This window comes from Camelina sativa, chromosome 11, assembly GCF_000633955.1.
Source record: "Camelina sativa cultivar DH55 chromosome 11, Cs, whole genome shotgun sequence".
NCBI classification, from domain to species: domain Eukaryota; kingdom Viridiplantae; phylum Streptophyta; class Magnoliopsida; order Brassicales; family Brassicaceae; genus Camelina; species Camelina sativa.
Genome location: NC_025695.1, coordinates 42449131 through 42463947, shown reverse-complemented (window position 1 = coordinate 42463947; position 14817 = coordinate 42449131). Strand labels below are relative to the sequence as shown.

At 34.4% G+C, this 14817-nt stretch overlaps 3 protein-coding genes across 3 annotated transcripts; 1 reads left to right on the top strand and 2 right to left on the bottom strand.

Annotated features, from left to right (window-relative positions):
- Positions 703 to 2576, bottom strand: LOC104728893 (putative F-box/LRR-repeat protein At1g56400). Its single transcript, XM_010447814.1, has 4 exons — positions 2442 to 2576; positions 1632 to 2318; positions 1150 to 1323; positions 703 to 1038 (listed from the first exon to the last, which is right to left on the bottom strand). The coding sequence occupies exons 1-4, from the start codon at positions 2574 to 2576 to the stop codon at positions 703 to 705; spliced, it is 1332 nt and encodes a 443-aa protein (XP_010446116.1).
- LOC104726004 (tryptophan synthase beta chain 1, chloroplastic) lies at positions 7059 to 9326 on the top strand. The gene is made up of 5 exons (XM_010444757.2): positions 7059 to 7495; positions 7738 to 8094; positions 8192 to 8634; positions 8761 to 8855; positions 8977 to 9326. Exons 1-5 carry the CDS (start codon positions 7142 to 7144, stop codon positions 9150 to 9152), a joined length of 1425 nt encoding a protein of 474 aa, XP_010443059.1. The 5' UTR covers positions 7059 to 7141; the 3' UTR covers positions 9153 to 9326.
- LOC104726003 (glucose-6-phosphate/phosphate translocator 1, chloroplastic) lies at positions 10059 to 12595 on the bottom strand. Its single transcript, XM_010444756.2, has 5 exons — positions 12095 to 12595; positions 11418 to 11643; positions 11108 to 11330; positions 10631 to 10844; positions 10059 to 10389 (listed from the first exon to the last, which is right to left on the bottom strand). Exons 1-5 carry the CDS (start codon positions 12593 to 12595, stop codon positions 10378 to 10380), a joined length of 1176 nt encoding a protein of 391 aa, XP_010443058.1. The 3' UTR covers positions 10059 to 10377.

Below are 14817 nucleotides of genomic sequence, written 5' to 3'. Positions count from 1 at the left end.
AACTCAATCTTTCCTCTTTTGACATCTCGCTTTACTGTATGTTTTAACAATTACAAGATCTAGTATAGTAACTTAATTAATTACCTTCATAATTGGTCTTGGAGGATCCAATTGAACTTATTAATCAAGTTCGATCTTGATCCCTACAAACTCATATGGATGCTGACTCGTCTTCAAATCAAAGTTGCAAATCTTCATCCTCCACATTTTGGATCATCTTTCTCCAAAAAAAAGAAAAAAAACGTAACTTAAGGTCTGATCATGAGTGTAAGATGTTAGATATGTTGAGTGATTTTGTATATAAACAGACAGTTAAAGTCTTGTCGAGACTCGAGTTGATTCCACAAGCGTATAGCTTTAGTGACTCAACGTTTGTTTGATTGTAAACGCAATCGGGTACATCGATCAAGAACTGATGATTTCCGTCTAGGTCACTTCGAAATATGAGCGAGGAGGAGTTTTTGTGAAATGCTTTATATTATTTTATATACGAAAATCATATAATTTTAAATATATATATAAAAACAAGATGTATATAAAATCTTAATATTTCTCAATAATTATTTATTATCTATGGTTCACATAGATGACCAAGTCCTCATTCTTTCCAAGAAGTTCAAATTATTCGGAAAATCAAACAAACAGAGAACAACATCATTAAATGGGATAAACAAACAAACCACTAATACTGAGAAGTCTTGATCATAGCGCTGCAACTCTTTTAGGATCGTGTACAAGAACCTGCACACCCCCTGAAATACTCTGTAACATCTCGGCTCCATCATGTGCCTCCATCCTCTTACATTCCGCCATATCACTACGCACGTAAAGCTCCACTCTTTCTAGTACAGGCCCATGCGCACGACCGGGACAACGCCCACGTCCCAACTGAATCAAAATCTTCAAAACATTTAGCTCTCCAAAGCAACCACTGAAGTTCCTCACGACCACGACCTTAAGTGTCTTAGGAAGAATCTCATAGGTAAGATTTTTTTTCCAATATGAACGTGGACCGACGCCACAATATGATTTAGCGTACTGCAATATATCAAAACGACAAATTATGACTTTTAGGGAAAATCATACATATATAGTAAATGTAACTATTGTTCTCAAATTCCCACTGATATATATTTATAGTAATCTTACCGAGTAAAAGCTTCGACTGAGGATATCCAAAGTTAACGTTTCCAGGTTAGGGCAATTATCGAGGAGGAGCGTAATTCCTTTAAACTCCATGACATGCATCCTCGTTCTCAGCACCAAATGTTGTGTTTCCATAGGACGAAGTAAAGAAGACGGATCATCACATTCTTGGATAGCCTTCAGAAAGAAAAACACATGCATGCACTTACTCAGATAAAGATAACTGTCAACTAACCGTCGTTATATCCATCAATTACAACGCAATAGCTTATAAGGTAAAGATACTACACATACTACTATATTAGCTACTACTACATATTCCTTTTATCCACTAGGCTATTAAAAACTTTCATAGGGAGAATTGTTATATTTTGAAACTAACCTATATATATCCCCTAGTAAAATATTGTTCTCAGTTCTCATTCTCAAAGATATGTTAATAACGTGAAAATGTAATGTAAAGATGTTAAGAGTTAAATATATACCTGAAGGAGAAAAGGGCATACAGTTAAGGTCCTCGCACCTCGAAGACTGTTAAGGAAGCCAGAAAGCATAGTTCCTTCCAGTTTGGTTCTTTGATTGGGTTCTTCGTAGTTGTCCTCTGCCTCAAAATCTAAATAACCTTCTTTGTACTTATTCATTTTCTTGACATCAAAAGCAAGTATTTGGCCTGAGTACTTGAATATCTCGACATTAGGCAGATCAAAGGAACAAGCCATGTAAAGAGAGAACTCACAGCTCTCAAATTCAAATTCCTTGATATCTCCGGCTATGTTGTTGATATCAACACCCCAACAATAACTAAAACTTAGACTCTTGAGCGTAGGAGAGGTTAATATCAAAGACTCGTCCCCTGTGAGTTCGATCCAACCTATAGAGAGCTTTCTAAGCGATCCAGAGTTTGTGAACTTCGAATGGTCATACCCGCACGAATATATCTTCAGCGATTCGAGGGTTCTTAGATTGTAAACGTTTGCTGGTAGATGCACATAATCCTCGTAATACGTCGACGCATCGTCATTGTCTAACCAAGAATAGTCTGTGAAATCGAGAACTAGGTTCTCGACTTTTCTTGAGACTGCGAATTCGATCAGGGACTCCATCTCTGCCGCAAATCCCAATGGAAGAGAGAACCTAATCTCGAATGTTTCCATGCAGTAACCGTGATATCGAGAGACCCATTGACACATCTAGTTAACAAACGAAATCCTTTTGGATCTTCTGTCGGAGACAGAGCGGTCCACATACTCGTGCTCCTTGAAGGAAATGTATTTTGTCTCACGACAGAGATACCTCCACCTCTTAGAGAGTAGACTGGTCCTTAAACATTCCTTAAACGACAAACAAGAGATGATCTTAATCAGAAGTACATCCGGTAGATTGGATAATGCGTCTAGTTCGATACTTGAAGCCATTCTCTTAGAAGTCATCTCTTCCAATCGAAATCCTAATATGCATAAAACAAAATCGTTAGTGAATTGATGTTATCTCCTTTGCATTTACAGTTTTCAGCTTTCAATAAACATGTCCGAATCTATTGCACTAGCCATAAAACAATAAAACAAAAAGACATCTTTATATATAACTTTTAAAAAGGAACAACAAAACAAAATTAATTACAATAAGAATACATTTGTCTCTACAGACAACATATCCGTTACTTACCTTCCATACTGGTACACAATTATTTTACCTCTGTTTCAAAAACATAATTAAAAACAAAAACTATTGAAAGCTTTAAACTATAACTACTCTCTCACAAAATTTTCTAAACAATTTATTTTTCTTTTCGAAAATATCAATATAAGTTTTTTTTTTTTTTCAAAATCTGGCTATGAAATTCCTTGTAAACGATTTCTACAAAATATGCTACATATATATTGGTGAACATAAAAATAAAAAATGATGTTGTATGTATTCATATCCATAATCGATATGACAATTTTATCATTCAAAATCAGTGGACACAGATGGTGGAGCAAGAAAAACACTAAAGTAAAATCATTAAAATGGAGGTCAAAAGAAAAGAAAAAAAATCATTAAAATGTAAATACAGCACATATATCTCATAACATTTAAGCAAAATAAAAATATTACAACAACAACGATTTTTAAAAATAAAATAAAAGAACTGATGCACCTGAAAACTTTGTCTTCTTGCGGTGATGCCTGTTTAAGATCTCAAGATTTCTTTTTCTTCTTCTTTAAAACGTATTTTTTAAGGGTTTTTTCTTCTTCTCTTTTAATCAATATGTGATTTTGTAGTTCTGATGAGTCAGTCATATAGTGAATGTGGTAAATGTTTAAAAAGGGAATAAATATAGGTACATGAATATGCTACTGTAAAATATAAGGGTAGGTGATGCTTATTGGCTCACTTGGATATATATTTCAAATCATGTGTTAACATCTTATCTCATTTTTTGAATTACAGCAAACAATTTATTTGTTAAGAAAAAAATCTTATTTGGTTAAAATCTCAAAACAAAAGTCGAAAGTCTTAATTTTGTTAACTTATTTGCTTTTTTCTTTTTGGTAGAAAATCTTATTGGTATTACTAAAGATGCATTTTTCTTGATTATATACATCTTTTTGTGGTCAGAAAATATGACCAACTTTTATTTATAAAAAGAATATATAAAATACCTTACTCTGAAGGATAATTTAAAGAAATATATATTATGAGTTTTTCTTCAATAATTTTGTTCAAGTGAACCAATGCCCATCACCTACCCTTATCTTTTACACTAGCATATTCATTACCCTAAATTGCTCTTCCTTTTAAAACACTAGGTTTTGAACCAACTTGGGTATTTTTGATATTAAATTATATATAATTGACGATAGTTATGAAATATTATTTTTTTAAAACTTTGAGTTACTATTACGACAATAATTTTATTCTAAATACACAATTAAAAATTATAAAAATCAATTGAGTTTAAGAATCTAATCTGATCAAAAAAAGCATGAACCAATTTTGGTTTTTCTTATTCAATTGAAAACCATCAATTATGTCTTCATATTTTTTCATTTACTCTGCATATTTTTTCTTATTATCTTCTTTGTCAATTTTGCATGGCAGTTGTTATCGTTACTTTCACTGTCTGCTTCTTCGTTATACTTTTATATATACTTCATATTTCTTGTTTGATTTCTCGATTTCTTCTAGTGAATAATCATTGAGAACATTTTTGTTTTAAATTACAACATAACTTTTGTCCACTTTTTCATTATATTTTAATTTTTCCTCTTCCACGTCCGCTAGCTTCTTCACTTTTTTCATTGAATAATTATTCAAAACCTTTTTGTTTTAAAGTACTATACTACATCACTTACTTTTTGTTCCTCGTCCGATGTAAAACGTTGTAGATAATTATTTTATGTCCATAAATTAGACTTTTTCTTTCTTCTCAAAAAAATCTTAATAATACATGAAACTGTTGTGTTTTTAAAAATATTAAATAATGAAGTGTCCAATTCTGGTTTTTATTTTTTAAAATCCCATGTGGACACCATAAAGAGCTTATAGCTCATTTATCTTCTTAAATAATCTTAATAATATGTAAAACTGTTATATTTTTCAAAAATGTTAAATAATAAAGTGTCCAATCCCAGTTTATTGCTTCAAATCTCATGTGGACAACCATAAAGAGCTTATAGCTCTTATTTTTAAAAGAATTAAATATTATAATATTTGAAGGTTTTTAAAAGTTTTTATTTGCTCAAATAAAACATCAAATTAAATCGAATAAAAATTTTAAATTGGGACGCTTGATAAATCAAGTTTTTCTGCACATTCGTAGTTGGAACTATATTAGTCTTATATATAACGAGTCTGAACCATTGTGTAAAAATTTTCTAGCCGATGTGAGACGTTGTACATATGTCTTTTATTTTTATAGATTTAACTTTTTCCTTTTTTCTAAAAAACTATTACAGAAAACTTCTATATTTTTAAAAATGTTAATTAGTAAGATGTCTAATACCTATTGATTGTTTAAAATACTATGTGGACATTTTAAGCAAAAATGTTAATTAGTGACATGTTGAATCCCTATTGTCTTTTTTAAATCTCATGTGGACAGCTTTGAGAACTTATAGCTTCTCCTTTTATTTAGTATAGATAAAACATCAGATTAAACCGAATAAAACTTTTAAATTTGGACGCTTGATAAATCAAGTTTTTCTGCTCATTCGTAGTTTGAACTATACTAATCTTATTTATAATGATTCTGAACCATTGTGTAAAATTTTTCTAGCCGATATGAGACGTTGTACATATGTCTTTTATTTTTATAGATTTAACTTTTTCCTTTTTAAAAAAAAACTACTATAGAAAACTTCTATATTTTAAAAAATGTTAATTAGTGAGATATGTAATCCCTATTGATTGTTTAAAATATTATGTGGACACTGTAAACAAAAATGTTAATTAGTGATATTGAATTCTTATTTGTTGTTTTTAATCCTATATACACAGCTTTAAGAGCTTATAACTTTTTTATATATTTAGCATAAATTTACCAACCCAAATAACAGTGAAGTTCTTTCTCGTTACTTTAACGGTTTTCAAGAAATAAAATATCTGGTTTAAAAAAAAAAAATAGGATAATCTTAATGTCCTGTCATTTGCTTTACCGTGTGACAACAACACGGTACGGTGAAGCAACGTTTCATAAACGAGTAGAGCAAAGCCCTTTCATCATCCACTAATCCATTTACCACGTAAATCTTAATATACTTTCCAACACAGTAGAGCAAGGTCCTTCATGCGGTGGGCATATATAGGGGTCTTAATCGGGCTGGCCTCTAGGCCGGGCCGAAATCTGTAAAACCAGTATATGTTTGATCTCAGTCCTATTTGATCCGAAATATTTCCGAGCTTATATTTCAAAGTCCGAACCCGGTTCTAACAAGATTATAGGGTTTTCCTAAGTTTTTCCGGGCTTATCTTACCGATCAAAAAATCAAATTTATAGTCTTGAAGTAATGTTTAAAGATGCACTATAAAACAAATCAATCAAAATTTTAATAACTCATCTATATTCACTAAACCAAGAAAAGGTTTAAAACTAAATAAGATTTTTATACTTTAACCAAATAAAATAATATAATTCATATAAAATACTACAGATAAAAAATTTAAAAGTATTAAGTAAAGTTATTAAGTAAATAAGAAAACTAGAATTAGAGTTTTAAACTTTATTTACAATAAATCATTAATCAAATACTACAATCAAATAAATATATTACCAAAAAATTACAAATGTGCATTTTGGGTTGGCCTGAACCCGATTGGACTAAGCTCGAAAAACCCTATAACCTGAACGGACTAAGTCTGAGAAGTTCGATTTTTTTAATATATATATTTAAATCTGAATCCGGTATTTTTTAGAGTCGGGTCGGGCCAGCCCGTGGGTTTTGGCGCTAATCGGCATACCTACAACATTTGGTAATGAAAACGAAAGATGCTTAGCATATAAAAGGATCATCAGCATTTTTAAATCACCTTCAGTTCAGTGCATACATGTTCCGACCAAGAATAATTTTGAACAATCTATCATCTATGCCATATACTAACTGAAATAAAATAAGGGTACTAGGGTAGAATCAAGAACACGGGTAGGTGATGATGGCTCATTTGGATATGTTTATTCTTTCTTTCAAAACCATGTGTTAAAAATACTCTTTTTCATTTTCGAAGTCATACCAACTTTTTTCGTTTTGGTAAAAGTCTTATTTGGCTAAAATCATATGTTTTGCTTCATAATAAGAAGACCACAAATAACCAAATTGATTTGCTCAACAATAATATTATAATATAATTTTTTTTTGTGGTCAGAATTTTTGACCAATTGTTTTTGAAAAAGAAAAAAGGAATCTATCAATGAAATCTATAAAAACACCCAAACAAAAACACTTTGAAAGGGTATCTCAAAGGAGAAGGAGGAAGAAGAATATATAAATTTGTTTGACTCAGAGAGATTCAGTAATGGCAGCCTCTGCTACTTTCAGAGCCTCCGTTTCTTCATCTCCTCCTTCGTCTTCTTCTTCTTCCTCTTCTCAGCTCACCCATTTGAGATCATCACCCTTCAAAGCTTTCAACTTTACGCCTCTGTCATCGTCTCGCAGCTCCAAGTCATCATCTTTCTCCGTCTCCTGCACTATCGCCAAGGACCCGGCTGTTCTTATGGCCCCCGGATCTGACCCGGCTCTCTGGCAAAGACCCGATTCCTTCGGTCGGTTTGGCAAGTTTGGTGGCAAGTATGTCCCTGAAACCCTTATGCACGCTCTCTCTGAGCTCGAATCAGCTTTCTATGCTCTCGCCACCGACGATGATTTCCAGGTATGGAATCAAACTGATACACTTTTGCGTTTTGAATTTGCGTTTATCATTTGCAGATTCATAAAAAGTTTGGATCTTGTTGATGTGAAATGTAAATTCTAGGGCACTTGAATGAATGAAATGGTTAGAGATAATAGGGAACAGAGCGAGAATGATATAATTACGAATCTTGTTTTTGGTTTGGTTCATCTTGTTTCAATGTCTGATTCATGTGTGTTTTGTGTCAATGAATCCTTTGTTAGAGAGAGTTGGCAGGGATCTTGAAGGACTATGTGGGTAGAGAAAGCCCTCTGTATTTTGCAGAGAGGCTCACTGAGCATTACCGGCGTGAAAATGGCGAAGGGCCGCTTATATACTTGAAGAGAGAAGACCTGAACCATACTGGTGCTCATAAGATTAACAACGCTGTGGCTCAGGCTCTTCTCGCTAAGCGTTTGGGGAAGAAGAGGATTATTGCTGAGACAGGAGCTGGTCAACATGGTGTGGCTACAGCTACTGTGTGTGCCCGTTTTGGTCTGGAGTGTATTATCTATATGGGTGCTCAAGATATGGAGAGACAAGCACTCAATGTGTTCAGAATGCGACTTCTTGGTGCTGAGGTGATGCTTAAGAAATTATCTCATTGGTTAGCCATCTGTTTTTTAAATGCGAGAAACATTGTTTCTGAACCTTTTTCTCGGGTTTCTGGTGTTACAGGTGAGAGGAGTTCACTCTGGAACAGCGACATTGAAGGATGCTACATCAGAAGCAATAAGAGATTGGGTGACCAATGTGGAGACTACCCATTACATTTTGGGATCTGTGGCTGGTCCTCATCCTTACCCGATGATGGTTAGAGACTTCCATGCTGTGATTGGTAAAGAAACTAGGAGACAAGCGTTGGAGAAATGGGGTGGGAAGCCAGATGTCTTGGTGGCTTGTGTCGGTGGTGGTTCAAACGCTATGGGACTCTTCCATGAATTTGTAAACGACAAAGAGGTCCGGATGATCGGTGTGGAAGCAGCGGGATTCGGATTGGACAGTGGCAAACATGCTGCTACATTGACAAAGGGAGATGTCGGTGTCCTCCATGGAGCTATGAGTTACTTGCTGCAAGATGATGATGGACAAATCATTGAACCACACTCCATCAGTGCAGGGTACGTGAGATTCTCTATTTGGATCCACTAGCCATCATAAGTAGGGATGTTGGGATGAGCTAGATTATCGAATAGTCTACTTAGTTACCCGCGGTTGCATGAACATGGTTTGATTTTCTCTTACAGATTGGACTACCCTGGAGTCGGACCCGAGCACAGTTTTTTCAAAGACATGGGACGGGCTGAATACTATAGCATAACCGACGAAGAAGCGTTGGAAGGTATGTATCAATGCATAGTCTTTAGTTCTGTATCAATACATAGTCTTTAGTTCTGTATTCAATAATCTGTTCTTTGTTTTGTAACTTGCCTTTTGCATTCTCTTTGATTTGCGGTTTGCAGCATTCAAAAGAGTGTCCCGGTTAGAGGGAATAATTCCAGCGCTCGAAACCTCACACGCATTAGCTTACCTCGAGAAGCTATGCCCCACGTTAGCAGACGGAACGAGAGTGGTCTTGAACTTCAGTGGAAGAGGAGATAAAGATGTTCAGACAGTGGCTAAATATCTTGAAGTTTGAAGAGAAACACTTTTGTTTGTGTTTTAGTTTTCATTTTCAGACAATGAAATCCTTTTTGTACTTGTAATATGTTTGTACTTTGCTTCTCTCTGGTCAAGAACGTTTCCAAAAAAATTGGAAATAGAAAATGATTACCAATAGAACATAATCTGAATAAATGTATGATTTCCGAAAGAGGTTCGAGTGCTTTGTTCCTCAATTTGCTTTCTTTTTCTCGTAATCAAAACTAAAACCTACTTCTGCAGATACAACAAACATGAAAATATGAATCTCAGAACTCATACCTCAGCTTTTTTTGAAATTAATAAGCCTATCAAAGAAGACCTCTATGAGACTATGACCAATGCAGCCAATTTAATCGGTTAATAACTCCATCTCAATGTTACATTAGAAATTAAAGAATGAAAGAGGTCCAATTGTTGGAAGACATATATATTCGCATATACTATAGCATCTGCTACTGTGTCATGTTCCCCTTGTGATCCTTACGATTTAAGCAAAAAATAAAAAGAGAAGTGGTGACTTTGATGAATAAATAAAAGCAAAATAAGCAAATTGCAAATTCCCACTGGAGAGACTAGAGAGGATATTTTTTTAGTATATTCTTCACCACAAACATCTCTCTGCCTCTTCTGAACTCCCAATAGACATCTCTCTGACTCTTTTCCAAGTCTGAACCAAATCTAATGCCTCTGTTCCATTTCCAAGCATCAACATTAATTTTGTAATAAAATCCATTATTGATTACTATTGTCTGTTTGGGGTCCTTTGGTCAATAGACTCAATAGAAATAGAATACTCAATACTCTAGTAAAATATAACTTGGACATCAACTCTTTCCGACATAACTAGTTCATGTAAGTTAAACAAGAACCTTGTGTATGCATAATGACAGCAAAACAAGAATAATCTGGAGATAATATATTCTCTATTTCTTTATAAATGATATTTTCTCTCTTAGTTGAAAAGAGAGTTTCAGGGTGTCGTCTTATTCTCAAGGGGACAATATCTATATCCCACTTTAGTTACAAAGAGGCAATCTTCTCACTTCCCCCAAATTCAAAAAAAAAAAGAAAAACTCAAATTAAAAAACTGCCTAACACACTCTAAAAGCATTCTCGTGTCTTATCTCATTATTGAGGATATCTACATTAAGCTCTTTCCCTCGGATTAAACCGAATTCACTAGCTCAACACCACACCCGTACACCCTTATGTCTTCCAAATCAGAGTTTTGCCTGCACGAAACGCCAAAACAAGGATAAACAAACGCGAATCTTGATTCTTGAATTATATCAAACCAATAAACTTAAGACGGTTTCTTGATAATGTCTGAGGAAGTTGTAGTTAAGTGACTTAAAGTCTAGTCATATGGCAAAGGTACATCATGTGGGTGTGAAGTGAAAGCCAAGAGACGCTTATTTATATGGAGAATAGTGGTATTCTGGTCATTTGAAGGTTTTGTGTTGAGTGTTTTACCTGGGAATACAAGAAGGTTCCAAGGATAGCAATGGCAGCTCCAAGGGCGTTAACAGGCTGGACTGGAGTGCGGAAGATAATGATGGAGGAGACAATGACGGAGATACGTTTCATCGTGTTACCAACACTGAATGTCAAGGGAGAGATTTGGTCTAAAGACATGTAAGAGACTTGGTTGTAAAGGTGATAGAACACACTCTGCGCGACCACCCACCTGTAAATTTGATAAAAGAAACAGTGGAATCGTATAAGCTAATGGGATGGATTCAATGTCCTAATCACTAAAAAAGACTCCAGGAGGATACATAATCATTTGGATGATAACAACAAAAAGTGAGAGCTAAAGACAAAACTTGACAAGTGGGTCTTTCACAACAAGGAACAAGACAAAGAATGCACATAACACGTAAAAATGTAGTTTTAGTGTTAAGAGTTTAAAGAGTTGTCTTCTCGTAAGAGATTTTAAAAGGAACTTACCAGACAAACTGTGGTCCGACAGCAGCGAGCGCATTTTGCCAACCATCAACCCACATCTGAGGTCCTTCAACCGCAATCGCAAAGGGAGTGAGGATCAATAAGGACAACATTGAGAGACAGGCGTAGTAGTTCATTCCGCTCACAGACTTTCCCTTCATTCCTTTCTTGGAGAAGATGTTACGGAAGACGAAAGCCAAGTTCGAAATCATCGCTCCCATAAAACCTGAAAAGCAAAGCCATTTCAAAATCAGTCCCAACCTCAATATAGAACATTGGATATATGACCAACGTATCAAGAGATATATATTACCAATCATGTTGAAGTTAAGCTCAGTAAGGGCAGAGAGAGCGCAACCACCAATGATTGGAATGAGAGACAGGTAAACCGAAGTAGGGAAGGTTTCACCCAAAATGAACCTAGAGACAAGCACACTAAACGCAGGTTCACCACTCTTGATGATGTGAGTGAACGAAACCGCAACCTTTGACATACTCACAGTCGCAGCCACATGACCAATTGTATGCGCCACAGCAACCTTTACGCAAATCCAAACAAAAACAAACTTTTTAATACAACGAACATATCAAAATAGTTCAATACTTTAAAACTATATACTAGAAGCTAAATTATGACTCTTGATTATTTCAGAATTTAGCTATGAAATTCAGAAATTATAACAACAAAATTCAGTAGCCTATCAATACAAACACAGCCAAAAAAAACATCACTTTCTCTTCTCTCTCTCTCCCTCAGTAGTTTTTATCTCAGGAAGCAAACAAAACTAAGCATATCACTCAGGTAACAACAAAACAAACAACAAATATTCCTGCAAGATCTGCATCAATTTGACCTTAAACCTCAAACACCCATCATCGTAAACATCGAAATCAAACCTAAAGTTTCAACCTTTTTTTTTTTAACCCGAAAGCAAAAACTCACCAAACCCACCAAACTTCAAAATCCCCCCCCCCACCAACCCCACTTACCGGAAAAAGAGTTTTCCAGAAATCGAAATCAGTCTTGGGAGTCTCAACGATCCCAACAGCCCAAGAGATAAGCATCATCAACGAACCAGCGGCAAGAGAGAGCGTCGAGGTAAGCCATGGGTAAGGGTAAGCGTTCAAGACCTTCTTGTTGTAGATATTGAACACAACGTTCAAAGCCCACCAAGTAGCAAAGTAAATCCCGATCTTCAAACGCTTAGCCGCCTCCGATTTCGTTTCCAGCGCCGTAGCATCATCACCACCGATCGGAGGCTGAGGCTCTGATCGGTCAGCTTCGTAAGCTTCACAGGGTCTCACTAACGGAGACTTGGCTCTCAGAGAAGAGAGGTGAAGCGGCTTCGTGACGGATAAAACGGTGCGTTTTGGAAGCTCCGTCGTCGATGGAAAGGAGAGAGAAAGTGGAGATCTTTGGTGTAGAGAAGAAGGGTTTCGTCGGAAAAGTCCGATCTTAGTTGAGAAAGTTTGCTTCGCCGATAAAACCATCGCCGGAGAGGTTTTTTCGTCGAATTAAAATAAAATAAAAAATAAAAATAAAAAAAGTTTAAACCTTTCGATCACAGAGAGAGAGAAGAATGGATCAAAAGTTTTGACCTAAAATCTTAAGAAAAAAACGAAGAACAATTCAAATAAAAACGAAACAGAGATCTTAGAAAGTAAAATTAGATGGTCTTTGTTTGTTCGCTATGTTGTTTTATTTACTTTATATAGACTGAGAGAAAGTGAATTATATACTTCTAACAACTTATTAGAAGTATATATACGATATTGATTTTTTTTTTTTTTTTCTTTTCTTAAATAAATGGTTATTCTTTACCAAAATAATAAAAAAGGGAATTAGTCACGTACTATTAAATAGGTTTTCGACTTTATGGTTACAGTTTCGGTTTTTGGTATTTTTGGCTTTTCATGTTTTATGAAAAAAATGTTACCTTATTTGAAAAATATACGTATACTTAAAAATCAAATTTTGGAGATTTTGTTTCTCCAAATAACGTTGTGTCAAAAATCGTAGGTGTGTTATGAACAGATTACATGTTTTTTTTATGCGTTATAATTATATGTTTTGCATTGGTGACATACTTTAGGAATCATTTTTGATTACCCTAGAAAAAAAATCACATAGAATTAGAGACGCCTGGTATGATTTATTATTTTCAGATGATTTTTTGTCCTTTTTTATTTTTATTTTGTTGTTTGTAGATTAATAAATACTTACAGCTTATATATATACATCATATTTTTTTTGGCAGAAAAAAAAAATCTAGTCATGAAATAAGATGCTTCGTAATATATAATAAAAAAAAAAGTCAATGGTGGTTGTACGTATCAACTCAAAAGTTTGCATCTCAAGTTACTTTGCTTTTAAAAAAATATCTCATAAACTAGAACCAAAGAAGAAGAGTCAGTGTGCCTTCATGCTTCAGCCCCATGCATTTCACACGAATAATAATGGTAAAAGATCAATTGGTTCAACCAAACTTCGTTGAACTAAAACCATCTTCTCAAGAAGTGTAATATAAAATTTAAAAAGGTTTATGAAGTTTGAACTGAAACTAAATCTCAACTTATGTAAAAGAATTAAACGAGTTTAGAAATTTTGAAAACTCTGATCAATGACGAGTCGAAAACTGTAACCATCGGATTGGTCACCCTAGTTTCAAGCATCTTTTACCCCAAACAAAAAAAAGTTTCAAGTGTCAACCATCTTCAAAAGTTATATGTACATCTAGGAGTAGGTGTGTTTTAGTACATGTCAGAAACTGAACTTTACTAAATTGTAGATACACGTTATAACTTGCCCGGCCGAAGCCCATTAGCCCCACCAAATCGTTATTGTGTTTTACTCATTTCAGAATATAATAGTATCAATTTGATTATCTTAACTAGTGCTATTCTTAATAGTTAATACGCAACAATATTACAGAAGAAAAATCGATAATCAATATACATTATGTTACAGCACTCGCAAAACTCATTATCTGCTAACGTATTTTGCATCATCACTCAGGAAAACAAAAACTTTGCAGCTAATTAAATGATTACATAACTTCAACTAATCTAATTTTTTTCATAAGCTCACAAACTTGCACTTTCACCCCAGTTTTAGAGAAACATAGATGTGATGGTTTTATCATTTCGAACATCTTATTAAAAAGAATTTTCTAGTTATTCAAAATGTTGATTTCATTTTTAATACTATTCTTCCTAAATTTTTACCAGTCAGCTCTTGTGTTCGTAATACGTGTTCTGTTTTAACCGCAGTTTTGACTTATGAGCTTCCGCTCAATTCCATAGGTTGGAGCATCCAATGCATGTATATGGGAGATCTGGTGTCCTGTCGGAAAGAATCGCTTCACCTAGCAGTGAGAATTTGGTGTGCTAGAAAAACATTAAAATAGTTAAATTTATTTTAATATTGTCTAACATTTAACAAAATAGACAAAGTATTAGGAAAAATATAAAATATTTTTCTCTTTGGATACGGCGGCTTAACAATCTAAGTCCTAATCATTAATTGGCCTTAACCGCTCTCTCATGATCATGTTTAGCTTAACAACTTCGGAATCTTTGGTGGCTCACATGCGAATGTCATAGCATGTGCATTTCAGTTTCCCGTGGCGGCACATTGCTATACGTGTCGATTTGCAATTTCACTTAGTTTCTCCTTATTTGGCCTAACTCAGAAGAAATTTAGAATGGGGAAA